The 21,630-nt window shown below is 43.8% G+C and overlaps 1 protein-coding gene across 1 annotated transcript in view; it reads left to right on the plus strand.

Moving 5' to 3' along the window:
* LOC120054898 (flavin-containing monooxygenase 5-like) overlaps window positions 1-21,630 on the plus strand; it is an 85,662-nt gene that overhangs the window by 4,193 nt on the left and 59,839 nt on the right. Inside the window, exons 6-10 of the mRNA XM_039002620.1 lie at window positions 149-284; window positions 387-606; window positions 734-806; window positions 1,028-1,280; window positions 1,406-1,638. Coding sequence (XP_038858548.1) covers window positions 149-284; window positions 387-606; window positions 734-806; window positions 1,028-1,280; window positions 1,406-1,558 — 835 coding nt within the window. The 3' untranslated portion in view covers window positions 1,559-1,638. Of the gene's footprint in view, window positions 1-148; window positions 285-386; window positions 607-733; window positions 807-1,027; window positions 1,281-1,405 lie in introns of the transcript that reaches the window.

Genomic DNA, 21,630 nt, shown 5'->3' on the forward strand with positions numbered 1-21,630 from the left:
GTGTGTGTGTGTGTGTGTGTGTGTGTGTGTGTGTGTGTGTGTGTGTGTGTGTGTGTGTGTGTGTGTGTGTGTGTGTGTGTGTGTGTGTGTGTGTGTGTGTGTGTGTGTGTGTGTACAATACATGTATACATTATCTCCTCTCTTCTAGGTTGTTCAGTACGATTCCAGTGATCAATGATGAGCTTCCCAATAAGATCTTGACTGGTGGAGTCATGGTCAAACCCAATGTCCAACAGATCAGAGGCTCCAGTGTGGTGTTTGAGGATGGGAGTGTGGTGGACAAGGTGGACACACAGCCAGACACAGATACACACACTGAAACATACATGCTCGCATTCACACACCTTATTAACGTTTAACCTGTCTAAGTGTGTTTCGTTTTCTAGGTGGATGTGATTGTGTTCGCTACGGGCTACAACTACGACTTTCCCTTCCTGCCTCCCAACGTAATGCATAAGTCTGGCCACCGGGTGGGGCTGTACAAGCATGTGTTTCCCCCCACCCTGGAGCACCCCACCATGGCCGTAGTAGGCTTCATCCATGCCCTGGGAGCCATCATGCCCCAGGCAGAGATGCAGTCCCGCTGGGTCACACGTGTCTTTAAAGGTCAGACTGAGTGATAGCCAGTAGAGAGGTAGCAGGATCCATTACTGCACATCATTTGCTTCTACCCCCCCTGCTTCATGTGTAGTTCTGATCAGAGGAGTGGTCTTAGTTCTGTCTTGTTTCTCAGGTCATAAGAAGCTACCGTCCAACCAGGCCATGCTGAAGGCTGTGGAGTGTGACACCAAGGACATGGACAAGAAGTGAGATGGCTGTCCATCCCAAAGCCATATAATATCTAAGCTTCATACATACATGAATAGAATGCATTCGGAAAATATTCAGACCCCTTGACTTTTTCCACATTTTGATACGTTACATCCTTATTCTAAAATGGATTAAATAAAAAAATAAAAGCTGGGTATTACTAATCAATATCCTGAATAATTAATAACTGATGACTGTAGCTCTGTCCTGTCCACAGCTACATCGTATCCAAGCTGGTGCCTCTGCAGGTGGACTTTGTGTCCTACATGGATGACATCGCTGGGGAAGTGGGGGTCGGACCCAGCCTGGCCTGGCTGTTCTTCACTGACTACCCCCTATTCAAGAGGGTTCTGTGGGGTCCCGTCACCGCCTACCAATACCGTATCACCGGCCCAGGGAAATGGTCCGGGGCACGCCGAGCCATCTTCACCCAGTTTGAACGCATGTTCCAGCCCTTCAAGACCAGACAGGTGACATATTTATTATATATTCATACTGAAGATGCATCTAAGATATTTGTATTTAAGATTATTGTACATTGGTATCGAATAGGTTATTATACTATGATGTGTTCTTCTGCCCATCCTTGTACCAGGTGGAGGAGAAGCAGGGATGTTCTGTGGCGGGCCGTCTGCTAAAGCTCAGCCTCACAGCGATGGTGGGAGGAGCAGCAGCCTACTACTTCCACCTCCATCCACCCTCCTCCCTCACCTACCTTCTCTCCACCCTCAACCCCCAGAGAGCCTGAACACCATCCTCCTCCACCTACCTTCTCTCCACCCTCAACCCCCAGAGAGCCTGAACACCACCCTCCTCCACCTCCCTCCTCTCCACCCTCAACCCCCAGAGAGCCTGAACACCCTCCTCCCTCACCTACCTTCTCTCCAAACTCACACCTCAGAGAGCCTGAACACCATCCTCCTCCACCTCCCTCCTCTCCACCCTCAACCCCCAGAGAGCCTGAACACCACCCTCTTTTCATCCTAAACCACCTCCCTCCTCTCTTTTATGAACACCACCCTCCACTCCTCTGCTCATGTGATCTTCATGATTCTCAGAGCCATTCCTCTGCTGTGAAGTATATTATTGGTATTATTAAAGATTGTAACTGGACTGCTCTTTGTGTATAACTGGGTAGAAAAAATTACTTCTGTTAAAAAATAAAAAATAAAAACTTCTGTTACCCCATATTAAATTTCATAAATATTGTTTATCTTCCCAATGTTCAACCATTCCGCAACATAGCAAATGTTTAAGCAAACTGAACGCACATTTGCATTTGACACAGTTCCAGTCAAAACTACTTCAGCTGAGAGAGAGCAAAGTCTATCCCCCTGACTGCATGACTGACATACAGACTGGGGTTACATAACAATCTGGGTTTTGACTGAGAGTGTAGAGGTTTTCCACACCAGCGAACACAGCAGGCAACACACAGGCTTCTGGGTCCACTCACTGGACCAGGTGAGTACAGTCTATGGGTGACAGATTTAGATGGGTTTGCATTGTTATTCAGGTTTACAATAGATGATAAATAACTTGGTGGGTAATTATATTTATCCTGTTTCACGTGTACATGTACAAGTGTGTATTATACCCATGTGTTAAATGGAAATGTGTTTTTGCATATCCCAACGTCCCCTGAGACACCCTTGGTGAATGGGGTCACAGCCAGGGTCAGCCATTATCAATGGCGGAACAGTAGCAATTAAGGGTTAATCAACAGATTTTTCACCTTGTCAGATGTCAAGGAGTGTGGAATTTAGACAGCAAATTTTTGGATCGGTAATTTGCTATGTGAGGCTTATTTGATCTAATAGAAGTTTCATAATGGTTAGGTTGTGAAAGAAAATACAACTTTATATTGGAGTTGCCTGCTGTTCACACACATCTGCCCTCTCATTGGCTAGAATGGTCCCACCCGATCTCGCCTCCTGCCTTCCATCAATCAAAGACAGTAGAGCGCTTCCATCTTTGAGGACATGTATTTCCATTGTTAGAGCGGTCACTCCACTATCTTGTCAATATAATAGATTGTCTAATAGATACTCTTTGTTTCTACCCCTGTGGGAGAATCTCAATTGCATACTCTCTCCTTGCCTCCTTCTCAAAACCCATTGGAGAAGGTCAGAAGGGAGAGACCTTGCTTTTTCATCCAATTGGTTTTGAGGAGGGAGGAAGCAAGAGGTAAACAATTGAGATTCTCCCTGTGTCCAATGGAATAGAGGTAAGCACAACTTCTTTAACATCAAAGTTTACTGTTTGACAAATGTATTTGTGTTGTTCCATGATTTTTTCATGATTTTGAAGAAAAGTAATCAAACCAAAGCAATGTGTGAGCAACTCTCCCTTTAAAGGTGCAGTAGACAGCTTTTTGGGCGATCCAACCAAATCCAATAGAAACGGGAGTTATAGATACGTCATTCTCAGTAACTAGGTTTTCATCCAATTGGCGACAGATTTTTTTGCGAATATTCTACAATCCACAAAGAAAATATGCACATTTTCCCACCAGTGGTGTTTCCACCAAATGGACTTGTTGGGTCTAAAAATCAGAGCGTGATGACAGTGCACACAAAATTTACTTTTCCGCTTAAGTTTTCATGTACCGATTTAAAAGTTGTTTCCATCGCATTTTCAACTACCTCACACAAAAACTGTTGCATTAAATAGCATGTGCCTTCTCTGGTCCTGGCACGTGCGCTCTAGTCAACAGCTGGAATAAACAGTGAGAGTAGGTTGGTCTACACAAGATTGTTCATATTTTTATTTGTCAAATGGCAGTCAAGCATCGACTATCATGTCACCAGAACAAGGCCCTCGATATGTATTGGAAATGAGCATCAATATTACCGTGCACTTTCACCACCCTGTGAAGTTTAAAATAATTTATTCCATCTGTAGATAAACTATATGGCTTCCTGAGTCATAGTGGAAGGACCACACACCATATCATTTATAGTTTATCTACAGATGGAATATGGTTTCCTGAGTCATAGTGGAAGGACCACACACCATATAATTTATACAAGTGTACTGAAACTGCTACATTTATTATAGTATGACTTTACACGCATACAAACTATGGATGGAAACGTGGTCAATGAAAGCAAGCCTGAGAGGCCGTAGATTTGTTCAATGTGGGATAATTCTATACTTGCCGTTCTTGTTTCGTTTTTGCTAAAATTATGCCAATAACCGTTAGAATTTAAAGCAGCAATCCACAGGTCGTGGGCGACACTATGCCCATAGCTGGAGAGGAAGTAAAATTCACTTGAAATTTAACATTACAGCCGCCAGAAACAATCAGAGCAGACGAAGTCAACATGCATCATCTCTGTTCTTGGATCTGAATCAACACCATTCTCTGTTATTGGATCTGAATCAATTCAAGTCAAAAGAGAAAAAGAAGCGAGATAAAGATTGCTCATGACCAATCCAGGAACCGGATAAACATAGGAATTAATTTTGAAAGGTGTTAGAGAAATGGCCACCATTCTCATGGACTGGTAACCTTAGGTAAGTGTTGGGTTGCATTTTTAGCCTGCTAGCTACGTTACCTGCTAACCTTAGTGTGTTCAATGTTCAAGTTAGCTAACATCTTCTGTATTCGGACTGTTTTGTACTCAAGCGAAATGAAATGATAGCATCAAGTAGCTACACTGCATAAACCCCACAAGATGCCAAATGCCTTTATTTCAACTAGCTGACATTAGCTAGCTAAAGCTAGATATACAGATTATTGACATGATAGTGTTTTGTTTAGACGGTAGTGCTAACTTAGTTAGCTAGGTGGTCGACATCCTTTTTGGCCAAGGACCACCCCAAAAAATGCATCTAGCTATAACATTTGGCACAGTAACATCAAACAAACATGTGTTTCTCAGGGAGATACTGGTGGAGACCATTTGGAGGTAACCCGAGGCTGTACAAGTTGTGGTTGTGCAAATGCCAAAACTGAAAAGGAAGGGAAGAAATGCTGTATGCATCCCGCAAAGGCGGAGGTGTTGCTAACATTTACGATAGCAAATTTCAATTTACAAAAAAAAAAAAAGATGTTTTCATCTTTTGAGCTTCTAGTCATGAAATCTATGCAGCCTACTCAATCACTTTTTATAGCTACTGTTTACAGGCCTCCTGGGCCATATACAGCGTTCCTCTCTGAGTTCCCTGAATTCCTATCAGACCTTGTAGTCAAAGCAGATCATATTCTAATTTTTGGTGATTTTAATATTCATATGGAGAAGTCCACAGACCCACTCAAAGTCTTTCGGAGCCATCATCGACTCAGTGGGTTTTGTCCAACATGTCTCTGGACCTACTCACTGCCACAGTCATACTCTGGACCTAGTTTTGTCCCATGGAATACATGTTGTAGATCTTAATGTTTTTGCACATAATCCTGGACTATCGGACCACCATTTTATTACGTTTGCAATCGCAACAAATAATCTGCTCAGACCCCAACCGAGGAGCATCAAAAGTCGTGCTATAAATTCTCAGACAACACAAAAATTCCTTGATGCCCTTCCAGACTCCTTCTGCCTACCCAAGGACGTCAGAGGACAAAAATCAGTTAACCACCTAACTGAGGAACTCAATTTAACCTTGCGCTATACCCTAGATGCAGTTGCACCCCTAAAAACGAAAAACATTTGTCATAAGAAACTAGCTCCCTGGTATACAGAAAATACCCAAGCTTTGAAGCGAGCTTCCAGAAAATTGGAACGGAAATGGCGCCACACCAAACTGGAAGTCTTCCGACTAGCTTGGAAAGACAGTACCGTGCAGTACCGAAGAGCCCTCACTGCTGCTCGATCATCCTACTTTTCCAACTTAATCGAGGAAAATAAGAACAATCCAAAATTTATTTTTGATACTGTTGCAAAGCTAACTAAAAAGCAGCATTCCCCAAGAGAGGATGGCTTTCACTTCAGCAGTAATAAATTCATGAACTTCTTTGAGGAAAAGATCATGACCATTAGAAAGCAAATTACGGACTCCTCTTTGAATCTGCGTATTCCTCCAGGGCTTAGCTGTCCTGGATCTGCACAGCTCTGCCAGGGCCTGGGATCGGGAGAGACACTTAAGTGTTTTAGTACTATATCTCTTGACACAATGATGAAAATAATCATGGCCTCTAAACCTTCAAGCTGCATACTGGATCCTATTCCTACTAAACTACTGAAAGAGCTGCTTCCTGTGCTTGGCCCTCCTATGTTGAACATAATAAACAGCTCTCTATCCACCGGATGTGTACCAAACTCACTAAAAGTGGCAGTAATAAAGCCTCTCTTGAAAAAGCCAAACCTTGACCCGGAAAATATAAAAAACTATCGGCCTATATCGAATCTTCCATTCCTCTCAAAAATTTTAGAAAAAGCTGTTGCGCAGCAACTCACTGCCTTCCTGAAGACAAACAATGTATACGAAATGCTTCAGTCTGGTTTTAGACCCCATCATAGCACTGAGACTGCACTTGTGAAGGTGGTAAATGACCTTTTAATGGCGTCAGACCGAGGCTCTGCATCTGTCCTCGTGCTACTAGACCTTAGTGCTGCCTTTGACACCATCGATCACCACATTCTTTTGGAGAGACTGGAAACCCAAATTGGTCTACACGGACAAGTTCTGGCCTGGTTTAGATCTTACCTGTCGGAAAGATATCAGTTTGTCTCTGTGAATGGTTTGTCCTCTGACAAATCAACTGTACATTTCGGTGTTCCTCAAGGTTCCGTTTTAGGACCACTATTGTTTTCACTATATATTTTACCTCTTGGGGATGTTATTCGAAAACATAATGTTAACTTTCACTGCTATGCGGATGACACACAGCTGTACATTTCAATGAAACATGGTGAAGCCCCAAAATTGCCCTCGCTAGAAGCCTGTGTTTCAGACATAAGGAAGTGGATGGCTGAAAACTTTCTATTTTTAAACTCGGACAAAACAGAGATGCTTGTTCTAGGTCCCAAGAAACAAAGAGATCTTCTGTTAAATCTGACAATTAATCTTGATGGTTGTAAAGTCGTCTCAAATAAAACTGTGAAGGACCTCGGCGTTACTCTTGACCCTGATCTCTCTTTTGACGAACATATCAAGACTGTTTCAAGGACAGCTTTTTTCCATCTACGTAACATTGCAAAAATCCGAAATTTTCTGTCCAAAAATGATGCAGAAAAATTAATCCATGCATTTGTTACTTCTAGGTTAGACTACTGCAATGCTCTACTTTCCGGCTACCCGGATAAAGCACTAAATAAACTTCAGTTAGTGCTAAATACGGCTGCTAGAATCCTGACTAGAACCAAGAAATTTGATCATTTTACTCCAGTGCTAGCTTCCCTACACTGGCTTCCTGTTAAGGCAAGGGCTGATTTCAAGGTTTTACTGTTAACCTATAAAGCGTTACATGGGCTTGCTCCTACCTATCTTTCCGAGTTGGTCCTGCCGTACATACCTATACGTACGCTACAGTCACAAGACGCAGGCCTCCTAATTGTCCCTAGAATTTCTAAGCAAACAGCGGGAGGCAGGGCTTTCTCCTATAGATCTCCATTTTTATGGAACGGTCTGCCTACCCATGTGAGAGACGCAGACTCGGTCTCAACCTTTAAGTCTTTACTGAAGACTTATCTCTTCAGTAGGTCATATGATTGAGTGTAGTCTGGCCCAGGAGTGTGAAGGTGAACGGAAAGGCTCTGGAGCAACGAACCGCCCTTGCTGTCTCTGCCTGGCCGGTTCCCCTCTCTCCACTGGGATTCTCTGCCTCTAACCCTATTACAGGGGCTGAGTCACTGGCTTACTGGTGCTCTTTCATGCCGTCCCTAGGAGGGGTGCGTCACTTGAGTGGGTTGAGTTACTGACGTGATCTTCCTGTCTGGGTTGGCGTCCCCCCTTGGTTTGTGCTGTGGTGGAGATCTTTGTGGGCTATACTCGGCCTTGTCTCAGGATTGTAAGTTGGTGGTTGAAGATATCCCTCTAGTGGTGCGGGGGCTGTGCTTTGGCAAAGTGGGTGGGGTTATATCCTTCCTGTTTGGCCCTGTCCGGGGGTATCTTCGGATGGGGCCACAGTGTCTCCTGACCGCTCCTGTCTCAGCCTCCAGTATTTATGCTGCAGTAGTTTATGTGTCGGGGGGCTAGGGTCAGTTGGTTATACCTGGAGTACTTCTCCTGTCTTATCCAGTGTCCTGTGTGAATTTAAGTATGCTCTCTCTAATTCTCTCGTTCTCTCTTTCTTTCTCTCTCTCTGAGAACCTGAGCCCTAGGACCATACGTCACGGCAAACCGGGCATGATGACTCCTTGCTGTCCCCAGTCCACCTGGCCTTGCTGCTGTTCCAGTTTCAACTGCTCTGCCTGCGGTTATGGAACCCCTACCTGTCCCAGACCTGCTGCTTTCAACTCTTAATGATCGGCTATGAAAAGCCAACTGACTTTTATTCCTGATTATTATTTGACCATGCTTGTCATTTATGAACATTTTGAAAATCTTGGCTCTCTCTAATTTTCTCCTTCTCTCTTTCTTTCTCTCTCTCGGAGGACCTGAGCCCTAGGACCATACGTCAGGACTACCAGGCATGTTGACTCCTTGCTGTCCCCAGTCCACCTGGCCTTGCTGCTATTCCAGTTTCAACTGTTCTGCCTGCGGTTATGGAACCGCCACCTGTCCCAGACCTGCTGTTTTCAACTCTTAATGATCGGCTATGAAAAGCCAACTGAAAATTATTCATGATTATTATTTGACCATGCTTGTCACTTATGAACATTTTGAACATCTTGGCATAGTTCTGTTATAATCTCCACCCGGCACAGCCAGAAGAGGACTGGCCACCCCTCATAGCCTGGTTCCTCTCTAGGTTTCTTCCTAGGTTTTGGCCTTTCTAGGGAGTTTTTCCTAGCCACCGTGCTTCTACACCTGCATTGCTTGCTGTTTGGGGTTTTAGGCTGGGTTTCTGTACAGCACTTCGAGATATTAGCTGATGTACGAAGGGCTATATAAAATAAACTTGATTGATTGATTGATGGTGGTGGCAGCATCATGATGTGGGGATGTTTTTCAGCGGCAGGGACATGGAGACTAGTCAGGATCGAGGGAAAGATTAATGGAGCAAAGTACAGAGAGATCCTTGATGAAAGCGCTCAGGACCTCAGACTGGGGCAAAGATTCACCTTCCAACAGAACAACGATCCTAATTACACAGCCAAGGCAACGCGGGAGTGGACTTGAACCCAATCAAACATCTCTGGAGAGACCCTGAAAATAGCTGTGCAGCGACGCTCCCCATCCAACCTGACAGAGCTTAAGAGGATCTGCAGAGAAGAATGTGAGAAACTCCCCAAGCTTGTAGCGTCATACCCAAGAAGACTCAAGGCTGTAATCGCTGCCAAAGGTGCTTCAACAAAGTACTGAGTAAAGGGTCTGAATACTTATGTAAATGAAATATTTCAGTTTTTTAAATTTGCTAACATTTGTAAAAGCCTGTTTTTGCTTTGTCATTATTGGGTACTGTGTGTAGATTGAGGGGGTAAAAACTACTTAATCAATTTTATAATGAGGCTGTAACATTTAGAAAAAGTCAAGGAGTCAGAATACTTTCCAAATGATAGGATGTGGTGGTGTAACATATCATGCTAATATAACCATCGAATGAGTCATGATTTGATGGCCCATAGTCCACCAATATGTCATGTAGATTAGCAATTTTTTACTTGACTGGCCATGCTGGATATTCATTGTCCTTCTGGTGGGTAGTTCAGACTAGGTAGGAATCAATGCTGTATATAAGCAGGCAATGTGATGTACAGGCAAACGTAGCCAACTATTTTGTTCGATGAACAACAAAATCATTATTGAATCAATACAGTGTTGGTTTGCAAAACAACAAATTGTACAGCCTTAGGTTCCCTCGAAATCAGACTGTCTCCACCAGTATCTCCCTGAGAAATACATGTTTGTGTGATGTTGCTGTACCAAATATTATAGCTAAATGCATTTGGGGGAGTCCCGGGACAAAAATGCTGGGTAATATAGATATAGCATTGTCACCTAGTTAGCATTGTCACACACTATAATGTCAACAATCTGCTTATCTAGGTTAAACTAGCTAACGTTAGCTAGTTGAAATAAAGGCATTGGGCATCTTCTGGGGTTTATGCAGTGTAACTACATGATGCCATTGTTAGATACCTTTTTAATACAACACGGTCTTAATAAAGATGTTAGCTAGCTACTGTAGCTAAGTAACATTAGCTAGCTTGAACATTGAACACGCTACGATTCTCAGCTAACGTAGCAAGCAGGCAAAAAAAACAACCCAACACTTACCTAACATTACCAGTCCATGAGAAAAGTGGCCATTTCAGCGTCACTCTTACACCTTTCAAAATGTGTTTATCCGGTTTCTGGATTGGTCATAACTCATGAGCAGCCAGGAAATGGCGGAGCGATTCTTGGAAAACATTAAAGCAAGGTCATTATTGTGTGAACCTTCCTGAAACACTGATTACACTGAGTGATAAACAATGTTCATGGAGCGCTGTGTTCCTTATTCCCTAAAGTGTCAGATACTTTGTTTCAAAGGCTCACTATTGTTCAGAGGACACAGGTATTTTTGATCAACTGTATAATTTTTTTATGCCATTCTGTGTCCTGATCGACTCAAGCACCCTTAAATAGTTCTAAGGTCTCTAATTTGATTGATTGAAAATGGTGTATGGATTGAAAAGTCAATCAGTGAAGTTCTAAAGAAACAGTGCCTTCAGACAAATACAAATTAAACAGAGCCCCTAACTAGAGTCAATAGGTCATAAACGTTGGCTCCTAGTTGGACATTCTTTGTGACCATCCCCCAGAAACAGTGCCACTCCCCACTAACCAATCAGAGGCTCTGGTCTTGTCATAACCATCTCCTGCCTGTGCAGGTCAGGGCCCCTCAGTCTCTCTCCAAGTTGACATGTGTTGTGTCTGGACAGAAGTGAGTGTGATATTGTACCTTGTGTGTATTTGTTGTAGTTATTCCAATGGCACTTCCAATTGGCCTATACTTAATCTTCTTCAATACTGGGTATGTGTATTTCTATTACCCCCTCTCTCGGGGTGAGCTATGACCTGTTTCCATGAACTACACGGGGACCTGCACAGATATCTTCCATAAAGGCCCATAGTCCTAGACTGCCAAGGGGTCAGAGACCCCATTTGGTCTATATAGAACTCAACGGAGACATATTTCCCTAACTCCACTCTCACTTCCTGTTTACCTCTTATGCTTGGTTGATACAAAATCTTCGTCGTCTACACTATGGGTCAAGTTACCACCTTCTGCATTCTCGGATGGGTCATGGTGTATTAGGAATATGGCTCCCACCATAAGACAGCTCAGACCGACCAGCACTCCTGTAAAGCCCCACCCTTTCCCGGAGAACATATCATCAGCTAGAGGCCAGCCCATACTTTCACTTCTATGAACACACACAGGGAGGATAGGGCGGGGTCAGGGAATCTTCGTTAGAGAGGTAACCCCCCTATTGGTATTCGATTCTTCTCCTAACTCTGTGATTGTTCGACAGTGTCAGTGCAATGTGTGACATGAACCCAGGTAGCTCTTTCAGCTATTCTCACCGCGAAAGCAGTCACCAGGAGTACTTGATATGGCCCCTCCCACCGTGGCTGCTTCCAGTCCTTTTTCTTTAGTGATTGGACCCAGACCCAGTCTCCTGGTTGGATTGAGTGAATCACCTTCTCCTGTAATTCACCTGTTGGACATAAAATCTTGGACATACGGGTTTGGTTAACAAACAGTCCTGCTAGTATATGTGTTCTGCTAGTATATCTTCAACTTCTATGTCTACCAATTCTGGTTCCCAACTCTGGCCTTCTATTTGTTCTACCTGATTAGCTAAACTGTCATCCATTATTTAAAGAAATAGATCCTAGTAAACCAACTCTAAGGATAATATCTTGACCTAATATTTTAGCTACCATAATTGTGTCCGCCAAGTATGTTGGGAACGCTTCTACCCATTTGCTATATTTATCTATTATAAAAAAATATTTTTATATTTATTTTAATTAGTTCGTTATCCAATAGGCCACAAAGTGTCCCAATATTGCCGCATATCTAAACAATGACAGGTAAGATTAGTAAATTATCCTTATGTCGGACATTATCTTGTAGGATCGCCCCTTTCATTTTCCACCTGTCTAATTCCCCTAGGGGCTTTCATTCATGGCTATCCTGTAACAATTCTCTGTCAAGTGTCTTATCTTCTTTAAGATCTATCTGTGCTGCTTTGTATGGTTTTAAATGCCTATGTGCTTGTCTGTGTAAACTCTGTGTCACTTCTATCTTCTCTCCTCATGCTACTCCCCAACCATCAAGGTCTCAGTAGTGCGGGGAGGGCTTCTCCATCTGCCTTTCCTTCTGTCTGTCTCTCTTTTTTATAACAGTCAGTATCAACTGTGGGTTGTTTCCAAATATTTACTAAATGTCTCACTGTCTCCCTGTCTGAACTCATGGATTTTAGAAAAATCAACAGGTCTATAGTTTTAATCTCTAAGTGTCGAATTTCTTACACTGCATACTACAACAGCTGACTACCTAAAGGAAAATAAAATTTTGCTAGATTTCTAAACATTACTTAAGCTACCTTAAAAACAGTATTACCTTAAATTCATTATCCAAATGGATTTCCAATGAGGGTGATCAAGCCACAACGGAAAGTCATGATAGAGGTCATAAAAAACCCTTCAAAGAAGTGTTTCTTACTATAGTAGACAAATTTAAAAAATAGTCAAACATTTCCTACATGTTGTATCCCAGGTTCCCAGAACATTCCTTTACCAAATGAATTCACGTGTTTAATTAAAACTCAGAAAATAAAACCTCTAAAATTCCATATGTGTGTGTACCCCTTTAAGATTCGCTCCCTTCAAAATTACAGCACCCAGAAAACATTTTTTCCGAAGAGAGACAATGAAACACTCCTTTTCCCAGAAAAAAACCACTTGGTCAGCATTCATTATACTACCCCGATTCAGAAACCCAAACGTTGACTACAAACAAAACATAATGATAATTCCATTGTACTTCCTCCAATCATTAGTTTTACATGTCCTCAATGGTTATATGTACTTAATCGAACATGCGCTACCCTTGGATACAATGCTGTACTTTAAATCTATGAAATTCCCCCACTTAACATACTACCTTACTAGTTTGGCCCAAGCTTGCTGTTCAACATTAAAACCCATTCAGTCTGTCTGCAAACAGGCTCTCAAAGTACTTGATAGGAAACCCAATAGCTATAGAAAGCATAAGCTCCTGAGTTGGAAAATAGCTTATGCAATACTCTGACGCCTATCTTGTATTCAAGATTCTAAATGTCCAGGCTCCCCCTCTACTCAGTACTTTTGTTGAACAGAAAACCCAAACCTTATGGCAGCAGATCCACACGATCCGCCATGAGAGATGACTGTATAGTTCCCTTAACTTCTCTAGGATATGTGGGACGCTAACGTCCCACTTGGCCAAAATCCAGAAAAAATGTAGCGCGCCAAATTCAAATATATTACTATAAAAATCTATCTTTCATGAAATCACACATGAAAGACACCAAATTAAAGCTACACATGTTGTGAATCCAGCCAACATGTCTGATTTCAAAAAGGATTTACGGGGAAAGCACACCAAACAATTATGTTAGCTCAGTACATAGCCACAGAAAAACACAGCCATTTTCCCAGCAAAATATAGTAGTAACAAAAAGCAGAAAGAGATAAAATGAATCACTAACCTTTGAACATCTTCATCAAATGACACTCATGACATCATGTTACACAATACATTTATGTTTTGTTCGATAATGTGCATATTTATATCCACAAATCTCGGTTTAAATTGGCACCATGTTCAGAAATGCCTCCAAAATATCCGGAGTAATTACAGAGAGCCATGTCAAATAACAGAAATACTCATCATAAACTTTGATGAGATACATGTTTTACATATCATTAAAGATACACTTGTTCTTAATACAACCGCTGTGTCAGATTTTAAAAAAACCTTACGTAAAAAGCACACCATGCAATAATCTGAGACGGCGCTCAGATTTAACAACATTTCTCCGCCATGTTGGAGTCAACAGAAATACGAAATTACATCATAAATATTCCCTTACCTTTGATTATCTTCATCAGAATGCAGTGCCAGGAATCCTAGTTCCACAATAAATCGTTGTTTTGTTCGATAATGTCCATTTACTTATGTCCAATTAGCTAATTTTGCTAGCATGTGTAGTACACATGTCCAAACGCTCGCGCAGATGCAGGCAAACGTCGGACGAAAACTTCAAAAGGTTATATTACAAGTCGAATAAACTGGTCAAACTTAGTAGAGAATCAATCTTCAGGATGTTGTTATCATATATATCCAATAACGTTCCAACCGGAGCATTCTTTTCAGTCTCTATAAGTAATGGAACGCATGACGATATCATGAGGAAAGTGCGTGACCAAGAACTGGCACTCTGCCAGACCACTGACTCAAACACCTCCTATCCGGTCCCACAACACAGCATAAGCTTCATTCCATGTTCTACTGACTGTTGACATCTAGTGGAGGAAGTGCGTAGGAAGTGCAAACAGATCCATATATTACAGGGAATTGAATAGGCGATGACTTTTTTTTATTTTTTACTTTTTTTATTTTATTTTTTATTTTACCCCCTTATCTCCCCAATTTTCGTGGTATCCAATCGCTAGTAATTACTATCTTGTCTCATCGCTACAACTCCCGTACGGGCTCGGGAGAGACGAAGGTCGAAAGCCATGCGTCCTCCGAAGCACAACCCAACCAAGCCGCACTGCTTCTTAACACAGCACGCCTCCAACCCGGAAGCCAGCCGCACCAATGTGTCGGAGGAAAAACCGTGCACCTGGCCCCCTCGGTTAGCGCGCACTGCGCCCGGCCCGCCACAGGAGTCGCTGGAGTGCGATGAGACAAGGATATCCCTACCGGCCAAACCCTCCCTAACCCGGACGATGCTAGGCCAATTGTGCGTCGCCCCACGGACCTCCCGGTCGCGGCCGGCTGCGACAGAGCCTGGGCGGGAACCCAGAGACTCTGGTGGCGCAGCTAGCGCTGCAATGCAGTGCCCTAGACCACTGCGCCACCTGGGAGGCCCTGGCGATGACTTTAACATCGACCACTCTCAGAATTCTCACTTCCTGTTTGGATTTCTTCACAGGTTTTTGCCTGCCATATGAGTTCTGTTATACTCACAGACATCATTCAAACAGTTTTAGAAACTTCAGAGTGTTTTCTATCCAATAGTAATAACAATATGCATATATTAGCATCTGGGACAGAGTAGGAGGCAGTTCACTATGGGCACGCAATTCATCCAAAAGTGAAAATGCTGCCCCCTATATCAAAGAAGTTAAGGAAGGAAGATGTCTTTTCAGTCATGCATGTCAGCTATGAAAATGTACCCATTATGTTCACATTCAGCAATAAATGGTCCTGATTTGTGCGTGTTTGTGCCTGTCTATCTTTCTGCCTGACAGTCTGTCTGTCTGCTTTCTTGTGTCTGCGTATGTGTTAGACCCCTGTGGTGAGTGTGCGACAGAGGCCAGACTTCCCAGTGTCAGGTCAGTGGGAGGTGGAGACAGAGGGGACCGAAGGTCTTTGATTCTGTGATGGTCTGCACCCATCACTTTACACAACCACACCTGCCTCTCAATGACTTCCCAGGTAACTGTCAACTCCAGAACAAAGTATTATTAGTTTAACATTCAATCCTTCTTCTTTGTTAATTATCACAATCAATCCATGATCCCATTTCTCCTTTTCTCAGGTATAGAGGAGTTTGAGGGCAGGTACTTGCATAGTTGGGAATACCGCAGTGCTGAGGGGCTGCAGGGGAAGAGAGTGGTGGTGGTCGAGATTGGGAATTCTGGAGGTGACATCGCTGTGGATGCCAGCAGAGTGGGAAATCATCCGATTCTTTTTGAAGTATTTCTCTCAGATATTATGTAGGGAAATTTGCAAAACTCCCAGCTAGCATGAACAGGAAGAGACTAGGCAATATCTGACCTACATCACAAACCCCTGGTCTACAGGTGTACCTCAGCACACGGAGGGGGGCGTGGGTGGTCAGCAGGGTGGGGGCAGGGGGCCCGCCAGGTGACCTGGTGGGCACTTCGCGATTGGACAAGCTGCTGCAGAAGCTCTTCTCCTCCTGGATTACCAGGATGATGGAGAAGAATCTGAATCAAAGCTTCGACCACAGACTGTACGGCCTACAGCCAAAACACAGGTATGCTACAATGAACAAATATATAAACGCAACATGCAACAATTTCAAAGATCCAGAGCATCCCAAACCTGCTCAATGGGTGACATGTCTGGTGAGTATGCAGGCCATGGAAGAACTGGGCCATTTTCAGCTTCCAGGAATTGTGTACAGATCCTTGCGACATGGGGCCGTGCATTATCATGATGAGGATATGGCGGTGGATGAATGGCAAGACAATGGGCCTCAGGATCTTGTCACGTTATCTCTGTGCTTTCAAATTGCCATTGATTAAATGCAAGTGTGTTCGTTGTCCGTAGCTTATGTCTGCCCATACCATAACCCCACTGCTACCATGGGGCACTCTGTTCACAATGTTGACATCAGCAAACCATTCACCCACACAGTACAGTTGAAATCAGGATTCATCTGTGAAGATTACACTTCTCTTGCGTGCCAGTGGCCATCGAAGGTGACATTTACCCCCTGAAGTTGGTTACAACGCCAATCTGCAGTCAGGTCAAGACCCCGGTTAGGACTATGAGCACACAGATGACCTTTTTGTGTTTTTTTCTCATGGGATGTAGGCCTACATTGAACACACATTGGCTGCTACTGTAGGCTGAATGCTAAAACCACTATTTCTATGTTAAAATGTTATGTGATGCATTTTCTCCATGTTTTTTATGGTAGGCCACTCTAGTAGGCCTACATTATGATCAAATAGCCACAGTAGCCTGATTGGCCACTGAGGCAGTACCCACTTTAATTTTGTTCACAGTAAACGCATGCTGGAAATTGCACAGAAATTTCACAAGGTTCAAATTTGTGAAATCTGCTCAGTGCTGAAAAATTTTCGAGGGAACATTGCCACCAAGCCATAAGACAGGGATCATCAACTAGATTCAGCGGCGGGCCAATTTTTTTCTTGAGCGGATGGTCGGGGGCCGGAACATAATTAAGCAATAAGGCCCGAGCGGGTGTGGTAAATCAAATTTAAGAGAGAAATAGAAGTTCATGGCCCGTATCACTAATGTCCTGCCTAGCAGTAAAGAATGATGTTTGTAAAGATGGGTAGGAGGAGACTCAGCCTAGGAGAAAGGGTTAAATATCGGTGCTTGTGTGAAATGTTTTTTTTGTCTGAATTACAGCTGTATCGACCCTTTGGGAAGAAGGGACAACGAACACAGGATACTTTTCTGCTGGATTCCACCAAAATGAAAGCCCTAAAAAGCCTCATGCTTTCGCCCAGTCTTCCCCTTTCGGCCCCAGGTTCCGAGAGGTGTTCCCAAGTCACGTCATTTTCACTTTGTTCCCCATCTCCTCCATTGCCACAACCCTACATCCTCTTGAGGTAACTCAGCACTGTATATGCTTTCACATCAATGCCTTCAACATGTTGTTTAGAGTACAATTACCCCTAACATCTATCCTCTTTCATATGATGCATTAACCAATTTTATTATTTTTTATTTTTTTTACCTTTATTTAACCAGGTAGGCTAGTTGAGAACAAGTTCTCATTTACAACTGCGACCTGGCCAAGATAAAGCATAGCAGTGTGAACAGACAACAACACAGAGTTACACATGGAGTAAACAATAAACAAGTCAATAACACAGTAGGAAAAAAAAAATGAGTCTATATACATTGTGTGCAAAAGGCATGAGGAGGTAGGCAATAAATAGGCCATAGGAGCGAATAATTACAATTTAGCAGATTAACACTGGAGTGATAAATCATCAGATGATCATGTGCAAATAGAGATACTGGTGTGCAAAAGAGCAGAAAAGTAAATAAATAAAAACAGTAGGGGATGAGGTAGGTAAATTGGGTGGGCTGTTTACAGATGGACTATGTACAGCTGCAGCAATCGGTTAGCTGCTCAGATAGCAGATGTTTAAAGTTGGTGAGGGAAATAAAAGTCTCCAACTTCAGCAATTTTTGCAATTCGTTCCAGTCACAGGCAGCAGAGAACTGGAAGGAAAGGCGGCCAAATGAGGTGTTGGCTTTTGGGATGATCAGTGAGATATACCTGCTGGAGCGCGTGCTACGGGTGGGTGTTGTTATCGTGACCAGTGAACTGAGATAAGGCGGAGCTTTACCTAGCATGGACTTATAGATGAACTGGAGCCAGTGGGTCTGGCGACGAATATGTAGCGAGGGCCAACCGACTAGAGCATACAGGTCGCAGTGGTGGGTGGTATAAGGTGTTTTAGTAACAAAACGGATGGCACTATGATAAACTGCATCTAGTTTGCTGAGTAGAGTATTGGAAGCTATTTTGTAGATGACATCGCTGAAGTCGAGGATCGGTAGGATAGTCAGTTTTACTAGGGTAAGTTTGGCGGCGTGAGTGAAGGAGGCTTTGTTGCGAAATAGAAAGCCGATTCTTGATTTGATTTTGGATTGGAGATGTTTAATATGAGTCTGGAAGGAGAGTTTACAGTCTAGCCAGACACCTAGGTATTTATAGATGTCCACATATTCTAGGTCGGAACCGTCCAGGGTGGTGATGCTAGTCGGGCGGGCGGGTGCAGGCAGCGAATGGTTGAAAAGCATGCATTTGGTTTTACTAGCGTTTAAGAGCAGTTGGAGGCCACGGAAGGAGTGTTGTATGGCATTGAAGCTCGTTTGGAGGTTAGATAGCACAGTGTCCAAGGAAGGGCCAGAAGTATACAGAATGGTGTCGTCTGCGTAGAGGTGGATCAGGGAATCGTTATGATATAATTTAGTACCTTGAGCGTGGCTGAGGTGCACCCGTGACCGGCTCGGAAACCGGATTGCACAGCGGAGAAGGTACGGTGGGATTCGAGATGGTTAGTGATCTGTTTATTAACTTGGATTCCGAAGACCTTAGATAGGCAGGGCAGGATGGATATAGGTCTGTAACAGTTTGGGTCCAGGGTGTCTCCCCCTTTGAAGAGGGGGATGACCGCAGCAGCTTTCCAATCCTTGGGGATCTCAGACGATATGAAAGAGGTTGAACAGGCTGGTAATAGGGGTTGCGACAATGGCGGCGGATAGTTTCAGAAATAGAGGGTCTAGATTGTCAAGCCCAGCTGATTTGTATGGGTCCAGGTTTTGCAGCTCTTTCAGAACATCTGCTATCTGGATTTGGGTAAAGGAGAAGCTGGGGACGCTTGGGCGAGTAGCTGTGGGGGGGCGGAGCTGTTGTCCGAGGTTGGAGTAGCCAGGTGGAAGGCATGGCCAGCCGTTGAGAAATGCTTGTTGAAGTTTTCGATTATCATGGATTTATCGGTGGTGACCGTGTTACCTAGCCTCAGTGCAGTGGGCAGCTGGGAGGAGGTGCTCTTGTTCTCCATGGACTTTACAGTGTCCCAGAACTTTTTGGAGTTAGAGCTACAGGATGCAAATTTCTGCTTGAAAAAGCTAGCCTTTGCTTTCCTGACTGACTGCGTGTATTGGTTCCTGACTTCCCTGAACAGTTGCATATCGCGGGGACTATTCGATGCTATTGCAGTCCGCCACAGGATGTTTTTGTGCTGGTCGAGGGCAGTCAGGTCTGGAGTAAACCAAGGGCTATATCTGTTCTTAGTTCTGCATTTTTTGAACGGGGCATGCTTATCTAAGATGGTGAGGAAGTTACTTTAAAGAATGACCAGGCATCCTCAACTGACGGGATGAGTTCAATATCCTTCCAGGATACCCGGGCCAGGTCAATTAGAAAGGCCTGCTCGCAGAAGTGTTTTAGGGAGCGTTTGACAGTGATGAGGGGTGGTCGTTTGACCGCGGACCCGTAGCGGATACAGGCAATGATCGCTGAGATCCTGATTGAAGACAGCAGAGGTGTATTTGGAGGGCAAGTTGGTCAGGATAATGTCTATGAGGGTGCCCATGTTTACAGATTTAGGGTTGTACCTGGTGGGTTCCTTGATGATTTGTGTGAGATTGAGGGCATCTAGCTTAGATTGTAGGACTGCCGTTGTGTTAAGCATATCCCAGTTTAGGTCACCTAACAAAACAAACTCTGAAGCTAGATGGGGGGCGATCAATTCACAAATGGTGTCCAGGGCACAGCTGGGAGCTGAGGGGGGTCGGTAGCAGGCGGCAACAGTGAGAGACTTATTTTTAAAATTAGAAGTTCGAACTGTTTGGGTATGGACCTGGAAAGTATGACATTACTTTGCAGGCTATCTCTGCAGTAGATTGCAACTCCTCCCCCTTTGGCAGTTCTATCTTGACGGAAAATGTTATAGTTGGGTATGGAAATCTCCGAATATTTGGTGGCCTTCCTAAGCCAGGATTCAGACACGGCAAGGACATCAGGGTTGGTAGCGTGTGCTAAAGCAGTGAGTAAAACAAACTTAGGGAGGAGGCTTCTGATGTTGACATGCATGAAACCAAGGCTTTTTTGATCACAGAAGTCAACAAATGAGGGTGCCTGGGGACATGCAGGGCCTGGGTTTACCTCCACATCACCCGAGGAACAGAGGTGGAGTAGGATGAGGGTGCAGCTAAAGGCTATCAAAACTGGTCGCCTAGAGCGTTGGTGACAAAGAATAAAAGGAGCAGATTTCAGGGCATGGTAGAATAGATTCAGGGCATAATGTGCCGAAAGGGGTATGGTGGGGTGCGGGTACAGCAGAGGTAAGCCCAGGCACCGGGTGATAAGAGTGATTGTATCTCTGGACATGCTGGTTATAATGGGTGAGGTCACCGCATGTGTGGGAGGTGGGACAAAGGAGGCGTCAGAGGTATGAAGAGTGGAACTAGGGGCTCCATTATAAACTAAAACAATGATAACTAACCTGAACAACAGTATACAAGGCATATTGACATTTGAGAGAGACATACAGCGAGGCATAAAGTAATCGCAGGTATTGATTGGGAGAGCTAGCTAAGACAACAGGTGAGACAGCAACAGCTAATCAGCTAACAGCTAACACAACAACAGCAGGTAAAATGGTGATGACTAGGCAGAGAGGGTCGGAATAACTACACCCAGAGCCTGAGTTCGCGGCTGGGGCAATAAAGCAGCTAACTCCAACTTAGCACCACCTGGTGCCCTAACCAAAATACAGGGGGTGGTCCGCCCAGGTCTTACCTAGTGTGCCTAGACAGTGAATATACTACGGGTATATGTATGCCCGCGGGCCTCTTGCCTAAACACTCCCTAGGTGCCTTCCCCTTCCCCCCTGGGAACAAATGAAACAGAATAGTTATTAACAATTTCACAAACACTCAGAAACACAGGACATCAATGAGGCTCTGTCTGACTGAGCAACAAACTTACAGAATATACCAACTGCTCCCAGCAACAACTAACACAGTAAATTACCCCAAAGCCATCAGCCTCCTCTCTCAGCAAATATCTCTCTCACAATCAAACTCTCTGCATTCCTCAGCCTTCAATGATCTCACCCTGCCTATCCTCTCTCGCTCTAATGATCTCCCTTCTGAACAGAACACTGGCTTTTATATCTTCAGGTGGCGATAGTAATTAAAGTCAGCTGCTTCTTGACGAGGGGGCGGGGTCAGCTCTCCAATCATCAATTAGCCATTGA

Source organism: Salvelinus namaycush, chromosome 10 (genome assembly GCF_016432855.1).
Source record: "Salvelinus namaycush isolate Seneca chromosome 10, SaNama_1.0, whole genome shotgun sequence".
Taxonomy (NCBI): Eukaryota; Metazoa; Chordata; class Actinopteri; order Salmoniformes; family Salmonidae; genus Salvelinus; species Salvelinus namaycush.